At 35.3% G+C, this 27,455-nt stretch overlaps 1 protein-coding gene across 2 annotated transcripts in view; it reads right to left on the reverse strand.

Annotated features, from left to right (window-relative positions):
* Nucleotides 1-4,044: 4,044 nt before the first annotated feature.
* The window catches only part of UBE2W (ubiquitin conjugating enzyme E2 W), a 31,396-nt gene continuing 7,985 nt past the window's right edge, over nucleotides 4,045-27,455 (reverse strand). The window contains exons 2-6 of one of the 2 annotated variants that reach the window (XR_009818658.1): nucleotides 19,433-19,524; nucleotides 16,627-16,729; nucleotides 13,111-13,266; nucleotides 11,956-12,050; nucleotides 4,045-7,813 (exon numbers count right to left, since the gene is read on the reverse strand). Coding sequence is in view for 1 of the 2 variants with exons in the window: in XM_061995527.1 (XP_061851511.1) it covers nucleotides 7,800-7,813; nucleotides 11,956-12,031; nucleotides 13,111-13,266; nucleotides 16,627-16,729; nucleotides 19,433-19,524 (441 nt within the window). In the remaining variant the exon portion in view is untranslated. The remainder of the gene's footprint in view (nucleotides 7,814-11,955; nucleotides 12,051-13,110; nucleotides 13,267-16,626; nucleotides 16,730-19,432; nucleotides 19,525-27,455) is intronic. The other variant, XM_061995527.1, reaches the window with a different exon arrangement.

The raw sequence follows: 27,455 nt of genomic DNA on the forward strand, positions 1-27,455 counted from the left end.
CTATTGCAACAGCTGAAAAGAGTAACTTTATGTTATCATCTATAGCAAATGCAATTTTAACTGCTCAGTTTCACCTCAGTTTCAAAAGTATCTATTTCTAAGGGAGTTTGCCATGCAAGAAGTTTGCTGTATATTCTGCATATTATTACTAGCACTTTAACTTTTTCATGAGACAACAGTCAATTAATAGTATAATAATGTATTCTGAGAGAGACATAAACCATATTTATGTTAAATGAAGCTGGTTAAAACTGTTTGGCTTCAGATCATCTCACAATCTTGTCCAAATTAAATCCCCAAACCTTAGTAGAGTTTTTTGAGGGGACTGCTAATACAAATTATTACAAATATTGTAATGTATGTAATCTGGTAAAAAATAGCTGGATTAAATTCTGTTGTAGGTGTAATACAATTAACAATAAATTTTGCAGCAGTTCAAACTATATATAATTTTTTTTAAATGAAGACTCAGTGCAACATTTCTCCCATTAAGTAAAAAAGACTCCAACCTTATCCTGCATCACCAAATCATGAGTCTACAATTACGTGCTAGCTGTGCCACAGCAACGGCAGTTTTGGCATTATAAGAGTTCTAGGATATTTTGAGGATTGACACAAATGCACTAACTGGATGTTTCTACTAAAATGCTGCTATATAGCAGTTAATTGAGCCAGAACTCCTCCACTCATTCAGTAATTTATTGAAAGCATTGGTTTTGTGATAATTGAACATTGTTCAATCTGACGGTTTAAGCAAGAGTAAGCCCCCACGTAATTTGAGATGTTGAGTGTTCATTTAACAAGACAATAATACTAATCTGCTACCTGAACAGCAATTTTAAAATGCATAAAAAAGAAGCATCTATGAATGTAAATTCTATTTACATTTTTCAGTTAGTCTGAAAGTTTAAACAAGTACAGCACCCATATGCCTTCACAGAAGTTAGCCATACCTTCAGGTGCTTGGAAATGTTTTGGTCCTTCAAAGCCATCATAAGACAAAACATGAACAATCTGCAAAGCATTGCCTCTATACTGATAAATGAAAACCATCCTAAGATTTTTCAAGTCAGTTTCCTCACTACATCTACAGTTCACTATGGAACTAAGTATATTATTGGTTTAGACACACATTTGCTATGAGAAAAAGTACACAGAAAAAAAACACCAACTTGGATAATAAAACTCAATGTAATGTCCAGATATGATTTAGTCTATTCCTACAGACTAAAGTAAGGAGGCAAGCTATCAGGAAGAACTTTAAGAACTACATATAGTGAAGTATCATATATTTTTCACCTGCAAGATTTCAGAATCTCTTATCAGTCACAGTATGAAGTCTGCTTTATTCAGAATTTACTGAGGTTTCTGGAAAAATTATTGCAAAGGCAAAAAGAAAGCTATTACCTCACTTCATAAAGAGGACTATCCATGCCCAGAGTTGTAAAGTTTGAGTGGACCAGTGGTTTTTTTTAGTGTAGCACAACCCAACAAACTCTGTTATTGGTTTTCATACAGGACCTTGAACCCTAAGTTGCATCATGACCATAGTTGCATTGCATATGCCCTCTTCCACTTCTCTTCCACTTTTGAAGATCTTTGTAAGAATTACAGCTTGGTGCAATTACTGATGTCGTCCTAAAACGAAAACAAAAAACCAAACCCAACAAAACACTATATTGGACCACCAGCTGCTGATTCTCTGAGGATCTTCAAAAATTTATCAAACTTAGTCTTCAAGGAAGAGTTGTGTGTCCCCTCTCACTTCTTCCTCCCACCTCCTTGTGAGCACAGCTGAACTCCATATGGCATTCTCATTGTGTTAACACAATTTGCAGGGGCATTTGTAAGGTCATTCCCAACACAGGGTTGTCTGGACTATTACTTGTTTAAGGAAGCCAAAGTCATCTGTTAATCCAGTGTGATGCTGAACACAGAAGTTACTCCTGGGGTATGTGTCAATGCACAGATATATCAAAGATTACAGAAAGACTTCTAGTCCAAAACTCAGTGTGATAAACACACATGAGTGCAAGGTGATGCCTTCAGTTTCTTTTTCCCCTCCATAAACTCAAATCCTTAGGCAAATCAAGACTTTAAGCTCAATGTAATCTTAATCTGGAGACTGGATGCTTTATCAGTCTTCTTGACTTGTTTAGTTAGTGTCGTATAGTTTCTACACTGCTACTTTCAGAGTACGGATCTTTATTTATTGGGTGCAGACAATTTATTGAAGATATACTTTATTTTGTGCATGTGAAATATACCTGCCAATGTTTTCTGCAGACATAAGGACAGTTTAGAAAGTAAGAGATAGTCAAGATTTATGTGTCCTTTGTCACCTGTCGGAATGACAGCTGTCACATACTCCTTACTGATCCAGTACAAATAATAAATTGGTATCAAAACCACCAGATTCCATTTGTCTTTGAACAAGATCTTCAGAAGAAAGGGAAGACAAGGCATAGTGCATGTGTGTTTTTCTGCTTAGTCACAAGAACATTTGGTGTGTAACATAATGATTGTCTTCCTTTGGGAAATTAACTGGCTTTTTTCTGAGCAGCTTCACTAAATCTGTAACTTTATGTTTGATTAAGGTTTTATGATGTTGATCTAACAAAAACTTAAAGCAAAGATATCCACACAGAGCAATGCCAGCAGCCTTGCTATTTTGAAAAAAAAAAAAATCACCAAACCTAAAGAGAGAAAGAAAAATCCCAGCCAAACATCTCCTGAGCACAAAAAATGACGGCATCTGAATGGAGAAGTAATAGATCACTTAAATGGTTTGGAATAGCTTCTGAATTTTTACTAGAAAAGAGTAAGAGTACTACTAGATAGAAGAATCCCCTGCCATAGACTGTCATAGGCAGTCCAGACCTCCAGCTCTCAGGCTTCTCATAGCACGTAACGCAGCTTATGCACAAAATAACATTTCTAGTACTTTACACTATGCAGAAAAGTCTAAAGATACAAATCAGGTTTCAGCCATCACCTCCCAAATCCCAGCTGCACAATCCTTTCCATTTCTTGCACTAGCACTGAAACTGTTGACTATGTAGCACACATTCAATTTGCTAATTGAGAAGATTTTCACTTTTTGGTGAAAATCATTCATTTCCTACTGGTTTAACATGACAAATCATCTCAGCACAGACTCAGACAATAAAGCTAGATAGGAAAGCAAAGTAGGAAAGTGAACTGACAATAGAAATGAAGGAGTAGGAGTAAACTGTCAGTAGCAGTCAACTGTCAGGAGGCATTGAATAGCAGGAAGCCTGCTTGATTTTTATCTTTAAGGATTGACTTAGCACCATCCAGACAACACTTTAGTCCTAGGAAAAGAAAGGGCCTGGAACATTCATCTGAACAGATTTAATCCTGACTTACTGGCCTACCCCCTGCCCATGGCAGGGTGCTTGGAACTACATGATCTGTAAGGTCTCTTCCAACCCAAACCATTCTATGATACTATTCTACTTGGCAGAAAGCATTCCAAAGGGCTCCAAGAGAACAGATTCCCACCTGCTGAAGTCAAGAGGTCTTCAGGTCTTATCATGGAGATTTGAAATACCAAAAGACAGACATACATAAAGGAAGCAACTGTGGTCAGTGTTACAGGATTTGAGATTGTAACATCCTTCTTTAATGCCATTTTTATGATTTTCAGTTCTTCACTGGATTCCCATTCCAGAATGATGGAGTCTCTTGTAAGCAGATTTTTCATCAGCAGAAGTCAAAGAGAAAAACGACACTTTGAAAGACAAAGCCATGCTTGCAGATAGCATGTATGTAAACCGAATAGGGTCAAACACAATCTAACTTACTCAGATCTATCTAGCTAATCCAATCTCAGTCACACCTTAAGAGCTCCTATAGAATATCACACTAAAAAGACCTTTTAAAAGCACATTCATTCAAATGTATTTTTGTAGAACAATCGGGATTTGTGAGTGTACAAGCACAACATAATGCTGAACTGCCTTACGAGAGTAGGCAAAAAATATACTGGCTTCCGCCCAAAAAAGCTAGAAGTCATATGGATGCACTACTGTAAAACTTTTAATATTGACAGGACATGTCCTAAGAAACATGAGTGACACACATCTTTTTTCCCCCCTTTGTTTTTAAACACAATACATTTTAATAAATATTTACATATACATTAAACAAAAAACAGGATTGAAAAGTCATATTACCAATTATATTTAAATCTTTCCTGACAGACATTTATTCAATGTGTTCTTTAAAATTTAATTACTGACATGGGAATTTGATAGTCTCCTTAGATCGTACCTTTAAACCTGAGATGTGAATGATATTTTGTCAGACTTTCAAATAAAAGACTAACTAAAAAAATCAAACATACAGAACAGTATTCATGACATATGATATACAACTTGAAAAACATATTTTCCACAAAAATAGGTTTAAGTATGAAGAAATTGCCTTTTTCCAAAACACAAGCCATCATCTCTTGATAAAAAAAATTGTACAAAACTGAAAGCAGTTATTTATATGAAGCAGCAAGTTTCATTTAACAGTCCTGACGTGCTATCAAAGTAATAGAAACTCTCTTCCCACCACTGCAAGCAAACATGAATCCTGCATCTGAAACTCCCCATTCAATATCTGAAGTTTGTCAAATGGCCAAGAACCATGATAAGTAACTATTTGATCATCTATGAGAAATGAAGCACTGTATCTTAGTGATTTTTTTTAATAAGAAACTATTTCAGCTGTTACAACAGATATCTTCTGGAAAAGAGTGGGAACACCTTGCTATTACTCAAATTCCTCCCTTGATATCCATCACAGCATTCTGGAATTACTGACAGTTTTGTCTCAAGAGCAGCTGAATGTAAGGAACAGTGCTTCTGCATTCCACCATGAAAAGGTCCACACGTATTTCCATTCAAGGGTAGTGAGCTATTTTAAAACACGAATTTATTGTGTTATAGTATAAAGACACTAAACACAAAACAAGATGTTTAACAACATGAACATTGACACAAAATAAAAGCAAGATCATTTCAAGCCAATTCTGTAACTATTTCATGTGAGAAATTCCAAATGAAACAAAGTTACATACACAGTGTCACCCTACAGAAAGGATGGCACCACCTTCATCTAATTGAAGCCCTATTTCAGGGCATACATCGCATTGTCAGAATAGTTGCATTATTTTGAGGGCTTCAGTGGTATATAGGCTTCATCTTGGCCTTCCGTATGTAGGTGAACTCACCCACAGATCTACAAGAGAACCCATGGAGGCATTTCTACTGTAAACTCAAAAGACCTGAGGTACATTCTCTTCCAATCTACCTTGCATTTTTTTGATCTATTATGGGGGCGGTAATTAAAGAGCAGCACAAATTTGGTTATTTAACTTCACTGTAGTAAATGTGATAGCACAGGTCAATAAAATGTATAATGCTTTGCACTACAACGCCCACCTTCAACAAAACACATAGAGTATGTCATAAAGCTTCTCTGAAACCATGTATTGTAGTATGGCAAGTCATCACATGAAAAAGATGAATCTGAGAACGTGTACTTGAACCATTTCTTCAGAGACATTACCTTCTGTCACAATGAGGTCACTTTCCCGTGGACTGTTTTATAAGATCCATTATGTGAACCATTCATATATTAATTTCTCAAAGATGCATCAATCATTTCAATCAATACAGAGCAGTTCATGTGAATATACAGATTAAACATCAGATTACTGCTCTTTCATATGAACCATTTCCAACAATAACCAGTTTGATTAACTCACAACAATAATATTTTGCTAAACAAAAAGTTAGGAGCAGAACTACTTAATTTGCCTAAAATGATTATTTTTGGCTATTAAGAGAAATTGAATTATATGTTTTAAAGGCTCACTGTGAAAATATATACACACACCAAATTTATATCCAAAGCTAGGTTTTACCATTGAGTTTTAAAAGGCCAAGAGATATTTTCAATACAGTAGAAAAAATAGCAGTTCCTGAAGTATACTGTAGCCTCACTTCACTGGCAACATCCATAACTCAGCTGCTGTATAAAATACTTCTCTGAAGCATATCTATCTGAACTCTATCCACCCTGAGTTAAGCACCTATACTGTTTTTTAAAAATGTTTTAAACATTAGGTAACAGAGAAGTATGTACAAGGCTATAAAACTTGTCGGTTATCATACAGCAGTAAGAAAAAAAAAAATCAGAATTTCAGCCAATTTTCTATTTGTTATTGTAGTAATCAAATTGTCTTGGGGCGGGGTTTTTTGGCTTTTGTTTGGTTTGAAATCAAGTAATTACTTGACTTAGACATTCATGCATTAATTGCTTGATTTTTTTGAGTGCAATAATAAGGCAACATTAAAAACAAAGTTATAGAAATTTTGCATATGTGTAAAGGTATTAAGTTTATAAAAGTGCTTCCTAAAAAGACAACCTAATTCCAGTATCAAAATATTACAGAGTGGTGAGAACAACTATCATTTCAATAAATGTTGCTCCATAGAAAAACGTCAATCTGATTTTAGGCTTTTTCCCCTGTTTTGGTGAACTAAAAGCCTGGAAAAAAATTGGTATGACTGCATGGGACAAGCAAGTTAAGAAAATATACTTTAGTCTGAACTTAAATAAGAAGGTCCACACTTTTTTGTCAAAACATTATGCCTCTGTCAAAAATGTATTTTTTTTTCCTTTTTATAGTACAGGATTAAAAGACAAGATGATGCTTACAAGATAAAGAAATAATTTACATGAAAATATCTTCTGACAAAGCTTTTCAATCAAAGTAGTTTTGTAACATTCAAACATGACATACAACAAAAGAAACAGTGAATGCAAACAAAAAATGTTATATGGATTGCTTTCAAACACATAAATAAATGAAATATTGGTGTAAGCAGTAGGGCTCATGCTGATGGCTAGCAGGAAATAACAGTGTGCAATCTATTTGGAAAAAGCTCTAAAGTACAAGTTACAAGCCCAATCACGGACTGCAGCAAGTTCAGTTATATCACTGCCATCCTCTCCTATCTCCAAAATAAATTCTGGATTAAATCACTCATACCCTAAATTACTCATACCTTTGCTTCAGAGATATGAATAATTATATACAAAAAGTAGTTTTATTTCACCATAGGGATAACATTGTACCTCTCTGACAATGTCACTTGAAAAACCTTCCACGTCAAAACAATTTGACAGCAGATAATTTAATAAATATGTAATGGTCTTATTACAGTCCTTCAGCTAAGCATGTTAACTCATGCTGCTAGTTTTGTGATCACAGTGCATAGAATCCAAATATAAAAGAATGGGGTGGCTTTTAAAGTAAGGGTAGATCCCTTGCTTATAATCCAAATATATTTGAAGCTTTCGTAAGCTCTGTCATACATCAATCTTTTGTGTGGCAGGAGCAAAACCTTTCCCTGGTACAATGTCCATTGCCGGCAATGGCTGCACCAAAACCGCCAAGGAGCTCAGTGTTATTGCACAATATCTGAAGACCTGGAATTCTTCCAAAAGCTTAAAATAAAAATAATGGAATTATTCTGACATTTCTGGACACCTGCATTAATACTGTATGACTAATAAAAGCATGTCAGTTGCATGGATTGAACCAGCGATCAACATGCGCCCAGAATGCACACTAGTAAAAATGCAGTCAAAGGAAGTAGTCTTCATTGCCTATAGGTCACTTCCAGTCAAAGGTTAAAGTTCAAAGACTGAATGATCAAAGTGCTCATTTTCTCAGTAGGACTATCTTCTGCTACGAGGATCACAAAATGGTGGCATCAACATGTGTCATCTTTAAAAATAAAAGAAGAGTATTTATGGAAAATATATAGACATTCGAAGTTCAAATTAGCAAGGTGCTGTATGCAGAAACAATTCCTAGCATAGACAGTAACATGCAGTGGAAATACACTCACTGAAAAATTCTGCTGTTTTCTTCAATAATAACTCCAGATAAAAAGAAGCGACTACCAGATGTAAAACTCCCAAAGTACACATACATCCCCAAGCACAGCATTAGTATTGGCAAATATTCCATTAAAAGGTCCTTAATTTCCACACTTGATATTTAGAAAGCCACTCATCAGTAAAATTAAAGACCAAATATGCTTAACAGCAGGTCCACACCTGTTATCAAATTGACAAATTCTTGTACAGGGAATATATACAGATAAGAGTTGGCAGAGTGAACTTGTCCTGAGACATTCTCAACCCCTTTTATATATATATATCTATACACACATACACACACACACACACATTAAATCTAGATACACATGCATGTACATTTATATCTTTCCCAGGAATCAACAAGAACTAAAGCTGTCAATTATGCAGAAATAATGGGTTACTACTATAATCCTAAGTGTGAAAATAACTTACATTGACTACATTTTATATACTGTGATAGGACAGAACATATAACCAAAGAGTGCATTCTATGCCAAATCTTTACCGCATTATGCTCAATACTAAATATTTGTCTGCAGAAGTTCTCTCAAGCTTTCTCTTCCACACATTAACACCCAGTGTATTTGTATCTGTTAACAGTAAATACTATGCTTGCTAACAGAAAGCAAACTTACCATCTAGTTATTTTTAATGTACTTCTAACCTTGCACACCTAGAAAACATAGCCTCAAACAATAATTTTACTGTTTACACATTTAGTATGTAAAAAGTATCAACAAACAATTCCACATTCTCACTAGAAAACATTACGTTTTCAATACTATTACAGATAAAAAAACTTCTTCACTTTGGTAGTAGGGTACAGTACATAAAAAAGAGAATGGAAAAGGATGCAAGAGACTGTAGCAGTATTTAAACTGTGTGCTAAAAGCTTAGGCCAAATACAAAAGAAAACACTTTCTACACTAAAAAGGGCAAAAACCCAATATAAACAAACCCAAAAGCAGTAAGGAGGTGTTGGCTGACAATAAACACCATTGTCCTCTTTTTTCCACAAAAAAAGTACTTTCTGATAACACCAATGCCAGGCAATAGCTTTATTAAACTGACTCCAGTCTGGATGCCTAAGAAAACTGTATTTGGAAGATCCTCCTCTGTCTTTAACAGAACATGATCCACTCTGAATTTCATGTTGAATTTCAGTCTAAATTGAAAAAAAAAAAAAAAATCCTTCAAATGCATACATACATTAAAAGTGACAACAGTCTTTGTCCTTTCTCTTCAAAACACAGGGATCCAATTTCTCACTAAAGCTAACCCAGTTCAATGGCTAAGTGACAACAGAAAGGGCAGCACCACTCTACGTCTCCCTCCAATGTCTGTGTATTAGCACTGGCATTCATTTCACGCAGTGGTTATCCTTGGACAGCTGGTTTTCTTTCTTGGTTGGGATTGCTTTCTGATTTACCCAGCCCGAAGGGATTTAACCACAAGATTAGATATGTGACATTTAGTTGAAGTAGGAGCAGAATCGCCTTCTCCAAGGGCTTATAAATCTTTTCAGGTGTAAATAATGTTGAAGACAGTTCTTTTCCCAAGAGAGGACGTTGAAATTAGCAGGCAAACTACATATCCCATTTTAGCACAACTCATCACTTCTTTAAACCCATTAAGAAAACACAGGAAATTTAAATATCATATCTCAGCAGTCGTTTCATGTCCTCAGAAGAACAAATTAATTATTTGTAACTGAGAAAGGAACAAGTGACACACAACTTTGAAGGAAAAACTCTCGAGCATCAAAGACAAATTTGTCCAATGAATATCGGGTATGATTTTTTTTTTTAATGTAAGAATTTCATGGGAGAGGAAGCTCAGTGAACTTTTAATAATGACCTCCTTCGTAATAGTACTTAAAAAGGAAGATTAAAAACAAATGAAAATACTGAGAACCAAAACTGTATGAATTATTTAAATGAAGGACTTGCATTCGCTTGCCTCAGGTTGGTTTTTAGGTTGCTCCAAATATGGGAAGGGGTAGAGTTTTCTGACTTCCAGAAAAGAGACATTGCATAATTACTTCAAGGTAAGATACTTGTTCAGTCAACTATAAGCAGCTTGATGATTTTGAGTCACAATTATATAGCAACTTTCATAGTCAGATAACTCACTTTTTTTTTTATACTTATTTTTACTTAACTCAAATTTAATTTAATGAATAAGAAATAAAAGTAGTATCTGCAGACTGTTCTTTGATACACTTCAGTCCTGAGTCAAATGAGACTAGTACAAATTCAAACTAGATGGAACATATTTGAATTACAAGATAAAGCCAACAAATCAAACTTTTTTACTTGATGCTCTTTAAAAATAACTAGCCAGTGAAAATAAAATTAACAAAAGCACTTCCAAATTTGCCAATAAAGAGAAAGCAAACCTAGAAATGTAGAAGCACCAAACACGTTACCAGGGTGCAAAACGAAAAAGAGCAGAGGAAGTGACTGCTGAATGATCTGGTGATGGTGAAAAACCCAGTCTCGTGGATAATAGGACTAATATTCTTGGAGTCAATTTTAAAAACAACATAATGTACCACCACATGATAAACAGTCCTGAGTTTCTTCAATACCTCTTAATCCCATGATATACAGCACTCGTCTTACTGTAATTGAAGTCACCTTGTTTTGGAGACACTATTAAGAGTATTATTATTGGGAGTTGGACGAGATGGTCTCTAAAGGTCCCTTCCAACCCCTACCATACCATTCTATGATTATGAGAAATTATGATCTTTCCATGACACTGCCATATATCAAAGACACTTGGGGCTCAGTACTATGAAACTCTGAGGTTTTTCTTCTAAGACACTCACTGGCTTTTAAGAATCTGAGTAAAGGCTCTGGCATTTGCCTCTCAAGTCATTAATTTCTGCTGTCTCAAAATACCTGGACTCATTTCACACAGAGACAGAACATGTCTTGGGTTGAGAGGCACTAAAAAAAATGAGAGGATGTCTTATGGTGGAGCCTTCAGTGAACGGTAATGATGGAATCAACTCCTCCTGCACCACCCTAGCATATAGTGTTATCTGCTCTAACATATCCCTTCCCAAAAGACACAGGCTTCCAATAACCATCATTTGTACTCTATTTTCCTAACGAAAGCAGAGACAGTATTGGCCAACAAGAGTGAAAAAAAGCATAGTCCATCTCTAACCTCTCCTTCCCTCTTTCCTCACCAATGGAGTGGACAAGACAAGTACAATCAGGCAACCCCAGCTCTGGGTAGAGGATGACAAATGTTGAGGCAGAAGAAAGAAACTACACAGCATAAAGCCAAACAGAGAACACAAAGAAAGAGAAAAATAAAGCCAAAAAGCCCAAATCAAAAGTATTCATCACCAGCACCGCACTCTAGTACTATACATAGCAATTTTAGGACAGTTTTTTCATCACCTACATGTAAAATCTTATTACTATATTGTTGACTATTAGTTGTTAAGAGCCTTCAAGTAAGCCAACTGTCCCTCATTGCAAATTCCAATCACAGGGGAAATCTAGTAAAACACACAGCTGTCTATGAACATACAGGCATCTTTTAATCATTATAAAAGTTCTTAAAGTGTTACTGACAACAAACAATGTGGGTTTTGAGCTAAACCTAGTTTCATTACGGACCTTCTCCAACCTCAAATTTAAGACTTGTCATGGACTAATACCATTTACATTCAAATATCATTGGTCTAATACCATACCATGGACTAATACCCTTTGAAACTTTCATTCAAATTCAATCTTATCACTTAAAACATATAAATGTGTTTAAATTTCCACTGGAAATAATTAAAATGTTATGTTAAAAAGAAAATCATATCAGAATATTTTGGAAACAAGATTTTAAAAACTTTTTGAGATTAAAAAAGAGTTTAAGGCTTTGAATGCAGTTATCCTACTTTCTTGCATTGTTATTCCCTTCAGCCTGGAAAAAAAACTTGAAAATTCCTGGTCTTAGTTAAATACTTACCATGATACCACCATTTTGTTTTCTTTGGATTCTTGTTACATGTTCTTACATAAAACGAGTTATCTGGAGGTCGCCTCTGCAACAGAAGAAAACACCTACAAATAATCAAACAATCCTCACATTGTAATACATGACCTATTTAACAAGCTTATGTGAATGCAGGGAAAATTAGGTATCTGGCAGGGCTAGACATCTTAAGGATCCAGGTAAAAATACTCCAAGCAAAAAAAACTCAATGAAAAATACCAAGCAGTTTGGAGATAGATTGGTGGAGCAGTAAATTAAAACAGACCACAAGGAAGGAACAGCTGTTGTTCAAAAAAACCCAAACAGAATTCCTTTGCAGTTTGGAATCTAATTCTGATATATTAGATCCAACTCACACCCATAAGTCTCAGCTTGGAATAGTTGAAAAAAAATGAACTTCAATGTCTATATCTGATCAACACTTCAGATTCTTCAGCTTTCTTCACAAGTGTCATTTTTGCATAAAACTAAGGTCATAGGATACAATACAGAGCCATTTCGGGGGTGTTTTTCTACCACATACACATGACTAGGAGAGATTGGGATGTGACATAAATAGGCATGTTTGGATAGCACAGATGTACAAGCTCTGACCACATCTAATTTCCACAAACATTCCCACTGCGAAAGAAATGGTCAGAGTAAAAGGGTAGTCTCTTCACAAAAATGGTCTAAGGTATCAGTGTCACTATCTATGACCAAAAAAGCAGCTTAGCACCATTTCCTGAAATGAAAATGATCAAGATCACTGAAATAGTACAGCTGCAAAGCCTTACAAACATCTGCACTGAAGACATTTCATTAGTCATTTTGCAATGCCTTTAGAGACAGAACCAATTTATAAAGAATTGTCCTTAAACATCGTTGACTTCCAATTAGTATAGCCAGAAAGGTACCATTTACTTCTCTTTTTCAGTAATGACATATGAGCAGATTATCAGGAAAATAGTGACAAAGTACTTACTGCACTATTTTGCAGTTCTAGCTTAGCATTTTTTCAGTAGTAGAAATGTAGATATGGTAGTTTTGCCTCTTTTAGAATTTGGGAACTGAAAACCTCATATTTTTAAAGTAAAAAACTGTTAACTTTTACTTATTCTACTCCAACAGTGCTAAAAAAGCCCATACCTTTTCTTTGCAGCTAGAAAGCATGCTAATAATGCTAAGACAAACAGATTGCACTGAGAGAGCTGGAGACCAATCTTCTGTTAGAATGGATAAACAGATATGACCATTGCTATAAACATGAGGATGAACAGGAATATTGTCTCCAGTAAACATGACCTAAAAAAAAGAACAAACATAATTGTAGTTTATTGCTTGTATTGTAAATAAGCCTGTACTACTTTTGGGAAAAAAAAAAAACAGTAATTTCTTATTTAAGAAATAAGGAAAGGAGGTTGCAGTGAGGTGGGAGTCAGTGATAGAACAAGAGGCAGTGGCCTCAAACTGCACCAAAGGAAGTTTACATTGAAGATTAGGAAAAACTTCACTGAAAGGTTTGTTAAACACTGGAAGCAGCTGCCAGGGGAGGTGGTAGAGTCACTATCCCTGAAGACATTTAAATGTGCATAGCTGAGGTGCTGAGAGACATGGTTTAGTGGTGGGCTTGGCAGTGTTAGCTTAGAGGTTGGACTTGATCTTAAAGGTCTTTTCCAACCAAAATGATTCTATGACTCTCAGTGGATCTGTCATTTTCATTTACACTAAACAATACGTATTATCACATTAGCTTCATTCATTTTGGAAGCCATTAATTGAAATGTAAATTAAACAATGGAAGTCTAAATAGCTAGCAAAGATGAAGTCAAATAAATGATTAAATGTAAGTGTTTTCATAATATTAGTACAGCTTCAAAAAATGGAAAGGTAACAGTGTAAAGAGATCAAACTAAACTTTTTGTATCTTGCAGCCTCAGTCTTTCATGCCCTAAGGAATACAGCTGCCATGCCAGAACACTGGATTTTAATGATATCATAAGACAATGTTATACACCAGGAAACTGTCCTGGTTTTGACTGAGACAGGGTTAACTTTCTTCCTAGTAACTGTTACAGAGCTGTGTTTTGGATTTGTGCTGAAACAGCCTTGATAACACAGGAATGTTTTAGTTACTGCTGAGCAATGCTTGCACAGAGTCAGGGTCTTTTCTGCTTCTCACACTGTCCTGCCAGCAAGAAGGCTGGAGGTGCACAAGAAGCTGAGAGGGAGGCACAGACAGTACAGCTAATCCAAACTAGCCAAAGAGCTATTCCATACCATATGATGTCATGCCCTATATATAATCTGGGGGAAGCTGGTGGGGACAGACAGGTTGCTACTCAGGCATTACATTGGGCATTACTTGTCTTTTCTTGGGTGTTATTTCATTCCCGTTTTGTTACCTTCTTTTCATTGCAATTATTATTATCATTGCTATATTTTTTTTATTTCAATTGTTAAACTGTTCTCATCTCAACCTAGGAGTTTCACTTTTTTTTCCTGATTCTCCTCTCCATCACACTGGGGTGGGGAGGAAAGGAGTTAGCAAGTGGCTGCACGGTGCTTACTTACTGTCTGGGGTTAAACCATGACAGAAACACAATGAGATTCACAAATTTATATTTCTATAACCCTGGACACACTACAAATTAAGTTCTGCATGACTCGTTTGGGTTCCAGCATAAAGAGTAAAATGTGTCAATCCTATTACCTGTAAAATAAAGGACTTGTACAACTGAAGTATGTTACCATACAGGAAATATTTTTACATCATTATTTCAAACAGAGTATATTTTAATTTGACATGGACAAATATGGGAGAACAGCATTTAGAACCTTAACTCCTCTCCAGAAAAAGATAACACCATAGATAAAAAAAGGTTAGAAAAGCAATTTGGACAACTATTTGTCAAATACATAGTTGGCTCAGGATCAATGGAAAAAGAGTAAAAGTAGCAGCATTATCCTCCTTAGCTCCTTGGTTGACATAACCACTGACAGCTTTTATGCAATGACATAATAAAACTCCACGACTCACAACCATAAGACAGATGTGTTTCCAAAGTTATATGGATATATATGTACATGTACACAACCTCACCACTGACTACAAGAAAGAAGCAACACCTTCATCCTACAGGAAACTGTAGGATGAAGAGAGATTCACCTAAATGGCAGATATGTTTCTAAGGCAGCAAAAAAAAAATGGATTCAGAATGATCTTTCATAGGTCATTAATCTGATATTTCTTCAGCATTGGAGAGCTTACCTTCATAATCCAGTAACATATTTAATTTCTAACTAATGTCTTCCTTTTACAGGAAACCCACACAAGCTAAGTAAAAGCATGCACACTGTGATAAGCGACATACATTTAAAAGCAGAAAAACACAAGTGATTAAGCAGCAAAAGTGTAAACTGCCAGTTCACAGGAAGCAGATTTGCACAAACAAGAATTACGATCGAGGTTTGCAGTATAGAACAAACTTACTGCACAGTAGCATTTTTATAACAGAAACTCCAGAAATCTACAACAATCAAGTACCCAGTAATTAAATTCTTAACTGTTTTCTGTGCTAAAAGTCATTGTACATGTATGGATCTAATTTGCTGTTTTACAAAACATAGGTTGGGTAATATGTACAAACAGTACCTACTTGGAACCAAATCAAACTGGCTACTCTCTTATGCATCACCTATGAGTAGTTCACTGCAAGCCTGATGAAATGCAGAAGTACAAGTGGACAATTTGCACCTTAAAACTCAAGACTAAAAAGTCAGCATTCTGGTTTCTAGTAGTAGTATCTAAAAATACTATGTAACATTTATGGTTTAAGTGTCTCTCACAGCTCCATGCTTCAGTTTCAACAATGAGAAAAGTGCCAGAGATCATTCTTGGAATTTTGAGCTGAAACAGACAGGCAAGAATTAGAGCATTCTTGCTTTTTTTCTTCATTTTTCAGAAAACGGGAGAATAGTCAGAACAGTTGAATACTACTATTTACCAGGCAGTGTTACAGTGTTTTGTAACATTTCCCTCATCTAACAGAGAGATGGATATACAGAGCTCATTCTGCAGCCTAGTAGTATTGCTGCCCCTTCAGCTCTTTATGTTGCCATGAAAGCAAAACAGAATCTCACATCTCAGTTGTAACTGCTACATTTGCAGGCCTCTGCAAACATAAAGACAAGGTAAAGATGTCATACATCTATGAGAAGCCCTACCACAAGCACAGTACTTCACCTGCATTAACAACAGCAACAGAGAAGATGCAAAAGGCTTAAAAACAGAAAATAAAAAGTTGGAAGCAAAAAGAGAGGGGTCAAAGCAGCAGTTTGTTTACTCCTGCACTGCAAAAAAAGGGGATCAATCATCCTAGTACTGTACCCTGTGTTGCCTTCATATGATAGGAATATCAACCTCAAAGAAGCCTCCAGTTTACACCGCTCTTTCATCTCCTATGAAACCAAGCAGACTATCACAGCATTTCACCTCATTGCACAGCCATATTTAAAAGAAAAGGCACCTGCACAATGTGTTTAATACAAATAAAAGTAACTAAACCTCACATAAAGACATGTGGATGATATCTACATTCACCGCCTTTGACATCCAGCCATAACCTAAAGCTGGCATTAAAGAAGAAGGAAGAAAGCACTTACCTGAGGCGAATCAAAAGGATACCGACTACTGAACTTAAATAGAAGCTGAAATTTCTCCCCTTCATATAGTGTTCCTGGAGCACCTTCCATGTCTACAATCCACCTGAGGAATGGGGGAAAAAAAAAAAACAACACAATATTGTGCATTGTGAAAAGGAAGCAAACTGGTACACATTCTCTTGCATGCTGTTGTACTTCTCTATCAGGGGAATCACCATTTAAGTTTATTAATATAAATACAATTTCCAAGGAGAAAAGGCAATGATCCCCTTGTACTTACATCTGTGAAAAACTGTGAAATTAAATGGTATACAACCTGGTAGGAAATGGAACCAAAATTGGAAAAGTTAAAAGGAAAAGGTTATAGAAAATTAAAAAAAAAAACAATACAAAAGGGTGATTTGCAACTGTGATAAAGATAATACCTCAGTATAACATGGAAGTAACTGACAGGTGAAATTGGCAGCAGCATAGTGTCAGATATGGGGTTTTTGTTGCTGTTTGGGTTGGGTTGTTGGGATTTTTTTTCAAAATAGTCAAAATAGATGGTTTTCATATTGTTCAACTCACATCGCAAGACTCTGCCATCTAATTTTTGTCAATTTCTTGTTCTATATTGATGACTTAATACCATCCTTTGCAGCATCACTTCCCAATTCTTGTCTTCCACCCTTGACTGAGTTTTACACATTTGAGCAATACAATAAGGTACAGATTCAGCAAGATTACCAAAATGCTCAGTTAAGATTTACATCAGACACAACTGAGGCAGCTGAGATTTTTCAGACAGTACTGACTTCAGAGAAGTTGGCATCTCCTCTAGCTGGGCCTCCTGATGGTCTTATTCCCAACTGCTCCATCCTCCTGTCATATACACTCTCCTCATACATTTAAGTGACACACAATTTTTATCTTCTCCTCCATTAATCCTTTTTTTTAAAAAGAAATATTGCTTCTCTGCTGAACTGCTAGCTGTCACACACTTCAGGAGGAATTAATCTTCAGCAGTAGGTAGTGATGGCTGTACTAGTGCGCCATATTTTAATTTTGTGAAGATTCCTCTGATTTAACCTATCTGCACTCCAGACCACTTATCTCCTCTTATGCTTTCTGCTTCTACATTTATACACATGGTTCACAAATACTCTTCAGATTTATCAGTCCTTGAGATCACTTTCAAGTTTTTAAAATAGTTTCATTTGCTAAGTAGCAGATAACTCTGCCTGGATGTTGCTCCTTTTACGGTCAAGGAATCACTAGAACCCATCTTTCCTGTGTGCTTTACGGCTTAGCTGTCTCAAGTTTCTAATCCTTGTGTATTTAAAATAGAGGATAGCTTAAGGTTTCAAATAACCCAGTTATATCATGGGATCCAATTATTTTATTCAATGTCTTTCAAACCCAAGCTTGTGCAGCTACACAAACCTTTATTGCACCAGTTCAAAATGTAACCTGATTCATGAACTCAGAACGTGTTACTTGGCACCAAAAACCCTCAACGAGAAAAAATACGTTACTTGTGACAAGAAGCTTCTTGAACAGTGACAATTCCAAAACCTAGCAGGATAGTAAATGGGAAGCTTTTATTTGCAAGGTATTGAAAGGTACAGAAATTGTACACTGTAGAAAAAAAAATATGAGGTAGTACTCTGGGAACAGAGACATCAAAAAAAAAGCAAATCTATGAACAAAAAAAAAAAAAACCATCAGATTTTCTTCCTCCTTTTCAACCACTTGCAGTATCAGATTGAGTCCTTTTTTCAGCAAATGTGTTTTGCTTCCCAAAGAAAAGCTAGCATAAAGCAATAAGCGCAAACTGTAATTCAGCAGTTGTACAGCTGTTTATTGTTATTTGTACCAAAGTCTGGAAAGTGCTATTTAAATGTTTGAATCATATTCATCTGCATGAACTATCATAAAAATCTGCATTACTTAAATAGCAATGCTTGAACTTAGTATATACAAGGCTCAGAAAAGCCTCATGTAACATGGTCTGCATGTCACCACCAAAAACACAGACTTGAAGCAACATCAGAAGTCAACTTTCTGTTGTGTTTTGAAATTGATCCATGAATCAATACCATAGACTGGGATTCATACTCTCACAAATGTTTACATCTACTAAGAAAATTTTAATATTTCTCTAAAATTAAACTAAGACAATTATATAAAAGAAATGTCAACATAGTCTAACTCTTTTGTATTTCAGATTATTAAAACAATAGTCTCAAATATTACCAGGAACAACTGCTGTCCATTTCAATAGGCAGAACACAGAATATTTAACTATGTTTCTCTTTCCATTTCACTAATCACAGAAAAAGACTACAGCAGGGAGGAAAGTACACAGAAAATGTCCTTAGATAACTTTGCTCTTTAAGAAGCTTTCTCCACCTGTTTTAAAGAAGGTAATGGAAATTAATAGCTACAAAATACACTCAACACAAATAATGTAGAAACTCTAAACCAGCTACTCCATTATTACAATAAATCTAGAGGCATTTCAGAGGACAGTAACTGTGAAAGACTTATTTTATTTTAAAATATACAGAAGCTTTTACCAACTGACATTTTGTTAGACAGTAAAATGCCTAATAAAAAGTTAATGAATCCACTATCTAGTTTCTGAGAGTATCTAGCACAGTACTGTAATATCCTCATTAAGTAGAACAATATTTCACTCCCTAGACTAAAACCAAAAAGTCAGGATGTTACTTCAAATAAGTGGTAAAGTCTCATGTAGAGAAATTCTCATTACTTACACTTTTCAGCTTGATAGCAAAAATAAAACGGCACATATACTTACTGCGTAATTGAATTTTGCACACTCTTTTCATTTAGAGTCATTCCAGGAGGTGGATCATTTTGCAATGCCAATAGTTCTTTTTGTAATCGTTTCTACAAAAAAAAAATGTATATAATATTTGAAATATTAAATTAAGGTCAACCACAAACATGCACATTAAAGTATGTTTCATCAATTACTGAAAGATAAAAGGAGTTTTATTTGAAAATCCTAGAAATTTAATAGAAAAGTCACAGGCCAAAAAAAGTCACAGGTCTTAAAAGTACTTTTTAGGTAAAATGCAATAACACTTAGATTTGCAATGCTGTTAAGTGATGAACTGTTGCATTATGAAACACAGAAGTATCCAGGATTTTGTCATATTACAAAGGTATCAGTCAGATCTCTATGTCTAGCAGTGAATATTTTATATTCCCCTGATAGTATCAGATTCACAATTAATTCTCCAAGATTTTAACAGCACAACTCCCTCTTCTCCAATTAAAGACACTTCTATCTGTTGTCTGGGCAAGCCTTTGCCTTGTTCTAAGTCATCCCAGAGGATAGCACACAAAATCAAAAAAAGACTATGTGACTCGCAGAACACAAACTATTTTATAACTTTATAGTAAGTATGTCTTAGAACCTATAGACTCATAGTATTTAGAAAAGTATTGCCCCAGTAGCTCAGGCAATTCTTACCTATTTTGACTCGATAAATCAGTAACTGCAACCAGTCGCTGCTATAACTACTACTAGAATTGTTTCTTACAATCTATGGAGCAAGGGAAATGTAATCTTTGTCAAGTGCTATCATTTGCATTGTTTTCAGAGTGTATTTTCTCCATATAAACAGTTATGCAATGTGTTCTGTCATTTCCAAGCCATCTAGATAAGGGAAAGTTCAAGGCTTTCTCATTTCTTGCTCTCTTTTTTCCTGCCAACAATTTTAAGGTTTATCGCCTACTAGTGAACTTCTATCAATCTCTTAGTGAAAATTACCTCACATACATTCATCTTGAGAAATATATGGTTTGAAGGCTTAGTTCCTAGGCACAGCTCCACACTTGAAAGGGAGGGAAGGGATGCAAAAGTCAAGAAATCCCATTCAGAGAAACGTTCCAAATATTGTATAACATGTCTATTATCCTACACATACGAGTCTCTGTCTCAACAAAGCTGCACTTAAGGGTAATGTCAGGAAAAGGAGTGGGGGGAATTAAAAAAACTCCACCATCCCCCAAATGAAGAGGATCTTACTGCTCAGTTGCAAGCAATCAGGACAGAAGACCAACAACTGCTAAAAAGAGGGCACAGAACCATTTCATTTTTCTTCTCTCCAGTCATACTATCTTAGATAACTTCCCTTGAAATTTAAGGACAAAAAAATACCATTTTATTATAAATCCCTAGATGTCTCCAGTTTCTATAGTGACAGAAACTCTGAAAGTGTTAGCTCAAGGTGGAAAAAGAGCTTTTAAAGATTTCTTAAATATTACTCTAGTCACTATGGATAGATGTAAAGCAAAGTCTTTACACAAAGAGAATTACTTCTATTGCACCAACTGATATACATTTAAGATGTGATACTTTTGGGAACACAAACTCTTCTTTGGGTTTTTTCCAACTAGAATAATAAAATATCCTATTTTACAATACTATTACATTAACCATGTCATGCAAGTTAATCACATCTATCTGAAGACATAGTTGGGTATCTTTAATAGGTTTTCAATGGGTATTTTCAAATTTTTTTTTATTCTGTCGAGCATCAATTCAATTACTTCTGTACAAATTAACAAATAGTTGCCTATAGATCTATTACAGAAGATGCTCAAGAGTAGTATATAGTAAACTGGAACATAATCATTGAGGGCATTATGGCCTACTAACCAGAATCCATTCAAATAATAACAAACTGGTTTAAGAAAGGGGATAACATACTTAGAAAAATGTCTGAACTATAATTCTCCAGTCAATGCCTTCCACTGCCTGACTACCTTCATGGTAAAAAATCCTTCTTTTTATCTTACTGGAATATTTCAACTTCCAATTTGTTGGCTTTTCTTCCCACTGTGGCTCTGTTTTCCCCAAAATCCTCCCATTAGGCATGAGTAGGATCTTTCCTTTGCCTTCTCAAGGTTGAAGAAATTTAATCAGACTATCCTTGCACCTCACATCATGTGCTCTGAAAAGATATTATGAAGGCCTTTTTTTTTCCTCCTCTTTTACAACAACTTAAAGTGTCTCATCAACACACAAAACTGGATTATCAGGAGCCAGATCTAGTTTAAAAAAATAAATAAGTCTCTTAAGTAAAGCCCTTGAAGTCCAGATTCATGCAGTTTAATTAGGATGTGAGCTACAAAGTAATTCAGAAAACATCTAAAGTTTAAATGTAACAACTTGAAATTAATTCTTCTTGGACGTTTAGCAACATTGGTACTAGCCCACCAAAGAGGTTACAAAGAACATTAACTCTCTCACAGTAACACTAAGTCCAAAGACTACTGTAGTATCATGCACAAATCCAGAAACATCCACTCTTAGCGTAAAGATAATGCAGTTACATACTTTTAAAAAAAACATGACTGTGATACCCCAAGCCCACACATGTTGATTACAAAAGGCATACTACAACTGTTTCTGAAATTAAGCATTTAAAAGGAGTAGTTTCAGAGAGAGAAAAGCCTTCCCTGTACTTAGATGTGAATACAGGAAAATGGTTTTTTGGCAGAAAATTCTTGAGAATTAGCAGCAACATACATAGCAGGACAAAGTAAAATAGACTAACACTTTTCTGACAACTTTAACTCTCTCATTTGTAGAATCTTTTAAACTTGGGACTTGGTGATACCTCAGGGAAGTCAACCTCTCCATAGTCTTAACATATGGATAGATCAAAAAATCTTAAAGTATTCTCGCAATTAAAAACATTTTCCACATCAGTCTATCACTGGCATTTATAGTTGGAATAATTTTCTTCACAGTAAGAGATTCAGGCAAGTTGAATAAATTATCTCAATTTCTTATTCTTCACTAAATAAATAAAAGAATTCTTTCTGTACCCAACTTACTTGTCTCCACTGATCTTTACTGAACTAAACATGTAATTCTTTCAAGTCATTGCAGATTGCCATCAAAACACCCATTGGTAGGTCCACTCAGCTTGACAGAAGGAAATACTCTCTCTTAATCAGACACATAGTTGAAACAACAGTAGTTTTTCTACAATCAAACTTCAACTGTGATCCCTTGAGAAGTGGTCTTTACGCTAATAATAATTAAAAAAAAATCCACTGATTTAAACGTTTTTCTTGTGTGCTTATTCAAGTGTCACACTAGTGCAAGTCAAAAATATTTGCACAGTCAAAATACAGCTACAGCTTCTCTTTCACAGTAAGAGAAGGAACACAAGTAAAATGTCTATTATATCCTATAGGTATCAGAGACTGTTTGGTCCAGTGATATCCAGAAGTCACCTTTTCACATGCCATTAGAAAAGTAGAAATAGTATTTATCATTCGCAAACTCAAATAATTGTCAAAAAAATCTCATGATTCAGTTGATTAAACACTTACACAAACAAAAACAAATTCCAAACCAGCCCACACAGTGCAATCCTGGTGCAATGACATAATACCTAATGTCTAAAAGGTACTGAATTTGTTTCATTTGGCATGGTTTTTTGTTAAACATCTGTGTTATATATTCTTCACTTTCCTTCTGTATTCACGGGCTCATTCCTTTCTTCATCTTTCTAGTGATTAATAAAAACCTTACTTGATCTTTTTCAAATCTGTTAATTTCAAACAATGAACCATGGGCAATTTCACTTAAATGTTTGTGCCTTTCTTCCATATTGAGCCTTAGTAGTTATTATTTCTTTTCACTTTTATATTTTCTACAAAGTCTTTTCAGTCTTCAAGTCACTGAACAGCTCCTCTGTAGTCATACTGACTTTTACTATTTTTTGTGTACTTTTTCCATATTGAGACAGCTTGCTACTGTAACAGAGCATTTTCTTCTAGCAATTTGTAGCCTTTCAACACTTAATTCTCAGGAGTCCTTTACTTACAGATCTCCAGCTATGCTGACAAATTCATATCTAAAGTCAATACCATTATTATTTTTGCCTTTTTTTCTTACTATGAATCAGGAACATCATTCTTCTAACCACATACTCAGGTTTGCTTTCAGTGTCTCAGCCAGTTCCTTTAACTAAAAATACAAGCTAAGGTGGCTACTCACTCCCACAATAACCTCCAAACCTCCAAGTGCTCAAGGCCAGGTTGGATGGGGCTTGGAGCAATCTAGTCTAGTGGTAGGTGCCCATGGCAGGAGGGGGTAGAACTAAATGGTCTTTAAGGTCCTTTCCAACCCAAACCATTCTATGATTCTATTAAAGTGACGTTTTCTATGCATTTATACACTTTTAGGAGCAATAAAGCAAGCTCTTGAGTGCTTGTTGTATTGATCTTCGTATTACAAGATCATCTTTGCAATGTTTCTTCTGATTCCTCACAAGATTTCACAGAGAATGTCTATTTCTATTAAAAAAAAAAAACTGGGAAAAAACCTCACAGACTGCAATAAAGAACTTATTCACATAAAAGAGAGTGAATTCATGACATACAAGCAACCTTAATTTGATCTTTATTTTTGAGAGAGAATTTCATATTTAAACATTCTTATAACACAACTTCCAAAATTGAAAAGTATCAAATTGGCTAAAAACATTCAGTAGAGAGAAACAAAATAGGTGAACAAGGAAGATCAGAAACCTAAAACTGGATTACACCACAATCCTTCAACTAAAGGATTAACCACTTGCAAAAGGTAAAGAGTAATGACATAACCAGTAGTTTACACAAGTATTTTTTAAAAAAATGAAGTAATTGAAACAAAAATTATTTAATTTATCTACCTCTAGAGGTAGATGATTCAAGGATGAAATCAAAGACCACAGCTTAACAGTGATCCAAACATAAGTTCCAAAAGAAAGTTTATTCAAGTACTTGAGACATCACTGACACAGGGATGGCTTGTATTCTGTTGCTAATTCTATTGCAGTTATCCTCCACAGATTTTTCTAAAGTGTCAAGCTCATATGACTTCCCAAAGCACATACAGTAAAGTACACAAAACTATCTGGGTGTCAGTAAAATCCTACCAGGTCCCCAAGCAGCTTACAACCACCTCTATCATTTTGATCCTGATAGGTAACACTCACTATCGTGGTTCAAGTTAAAGATATCTTTGAAGCCAATAGCTTCTAGCACCTTTGCTAAGCAAAAATACATGCTCCTCTTTCTCTAAACTGGCACATATCTCACTTGGCCACCTCTGGAAGGGGTGTGGTAACAGTTCAAATGCCACAATTGAATTCTCACTTCTGTTGATTCCTGATGAATCATACAAAGAAGCAGAAGACAGGACAGAAGCATATAAAAAGATGCAGTATGTGAAAAGGGGGAGAGGGTAGGATAGAAGAAGAAGTGAAAGTTGGCAATGTAAGTATTTCAGGATGCATTTCCTAGAATCGGATAGTTTGATTACTGTGCACCATTGAGCTAGACGTTATATATAACATAAGCACTTATTACCAGATACAAAATTATTTCACTGCTCTCTGTATCCCTGTCAACTACCTCAGAAAGCAAGAGCCTATATTCCTAACGCGTATGACAATATCACCATCATATTCCCCAAAACCAAGAATTTCTTTTTTTTTCTGATTTTACCACAAGACCCATCTGGACACGTTCCTGTGTGACCTGATCTAGGTGGACCTGCTTTAGCACAGGGGTTGGACTACATGATCTCTAAAGGTCCATTCCAACCCCTGCCATACTATGACTCTATGATATCAATAGATTTTTAATGATAATCTCTCACAATGCAAAAGTGCAAGATGATTTTTTTCCCCTCCCATGAAAACTTATTTAGATCTTGTAGGTAGGGGAAAACTATCTTTCCCAATGCCTTCAGAAAGAAGTATAACGATACTAGCTGTCCATTTCCAGTTCTAGGTCCATTGTCTTACAAAAGCTTTGCCCCTCCCTTGGAAAACTCCAGCCTAATGTTAAAATTTAACAAAGCAATATGCAAACAAAAACATATGTACAGTGAAAAAGCAAGGTATTCTTATTTAAAGGGGTCACTGACAAGTACGAATTTTGTACACATAGTTGAGAGCAACCAAGACAGCCAATGAATACTGTTTCAATTAATGTATTATACTTCATAACTGGAGTGGGCGAATCCTACATACACTGTTACATTGGCTCTGTTGATTCAAAGTAAAATATTAACGCCATAATCCAATCAAGTTCAACTGTGTGCTGATACTCCTGGTTTATCATCTCCTCAGAGCTGAAAACGCAAACGTGGTAAATGATACAAGGAAAACAAAATTAAAGAAAGATAAGTGTATTTATTCAGTTGTCTTTCCTTATTTTGAATATTCCACTTTTTGGTGTTTCTACAAATGCTGCACAAGATGTGCCGTGTCTTAAATGGGTAATATCTTCAATGAGTAAACTAAATTATGAGCTTAAGTAAAGTGCTTCACCTAAGAACAACCCTTAAGACAAACTTGAAAGTTCATTTTAGAGACTCTCTTTCTTTTTTAAGGAAAGGAAGAAAAGTTGAACTGATTAAACTAAAAGGAGAATCAGTACAAGACAGGATATATCAAAGGCACGCTAAGAGATTGGTAAAAAACAGCTAGGGCAAAAGCAATTGTTCTCTGCCAGTACAGTAGAAACCTGTCAATAGAGCAAAAAGTAAAAAAAAACCACAAACACCCCAACAAATAAAAAACCAAGCAAACAGCTCCCATTCATTTAATTTCTGCTGGCAGAAACATGCCATCATCACAAGTTCTTTTACCACTAAAACAAGTTGTTGATGGGCAATGAAGTTGGAATACCATGACTTTTTCATCTGGAGTGGTAGGGACTCTACTAGCCATGCTTGGTTAGGCAATACCATGAAGACACTGAAAGATGGAACAACTTCATAGACTTAGAAATTACAAGTGTCTAAGATATCTGCAATTAAATTTAGTTCTATTTCTATGCACTTTAATTCCCTTCTTTTTGTGTAAATGATGTAAGAAAGGAGTAACCTTCCAAGGCCAAGCCTTCCTAGACACTGTAAACGCAAATCTTAATCTGGCTTGGAGATCAAAAAGAAAAAAAAAATTAACTCATGATTAAAAGTTAAAAATTAACTCCACAGGGGCTCCACTATCCTGTGAAAGTTGCTGCACCCTAGGAAGACCTAGAATATTTCTTCAGTAACTACCAATGTCTCTCTTCCACCCAAAGATTTAAATGTACAAACTGTTAGCATAAAAGCACTGTCAGTACTGTGATGAAATCTTGGCAAAAAATTTACATTTCACTTATGTGCTACAGGCTGCCACCTCCTCTCTCATTCAAGTTACAAAATGTTTCACAAAAAAACTCCTTTCTGTTTTGAAGAAATTTTTGGCATGCAAAAGCCAGATCTTTCTCAAGCACCCCCCTGAATGGAGGAAAATGGTAACCTTGTACCAGAACAGGAGGTGTTGTTAACAGGCGGCAACAACAGTGTTGTTACAACACCGCCATGTTGATTCATAACCAAAGCTGTTGTTAGTCTGCTAGTACAACCTATTAGTCTGTGAGAGTAAGACCATTAACAACCCTATCTTCAGTATTTTGATTCTTCCTTTCACACATTTCTTACCTAAATGTATCTGAAATGCAGAATATGAAGTTCTAAATACTAGGTAGACTGTCCGGCTTTGCAAACACAACTCCTCTACAGAAAAACATGTTTTAAACAGCACAAGTATTGCTGGAACTAATTGCATGTTACTCTCTAATTAGAAACTTAACTTTAAATATAAAAAAGCTCTCAAGCAGAAAAGAAATAAAGATAAAAAACTGTGACATTCAAGAAAAAAAATACCTGCTACAGTCCATCTTGCTACTTAGAAAATATAAAGAAAAGATTATATTTCCTACAAATAAAATATCCTTTGTTTCTTAAT

This window comes from Colius striatus, chromosome 4, assembly GCF_028858725.1.
Source record: "Colius striatus isolate bColStr4 chromosome 4, bColStr4.1.hap1, whole genome shotgun sequence".
Taxonomy (NCBI): domain Eukaryota; kingdom Metazoa; phylum Chordata; class Aves; order Coliiformes; family Coliidae; genus Colius; species Colius striatus.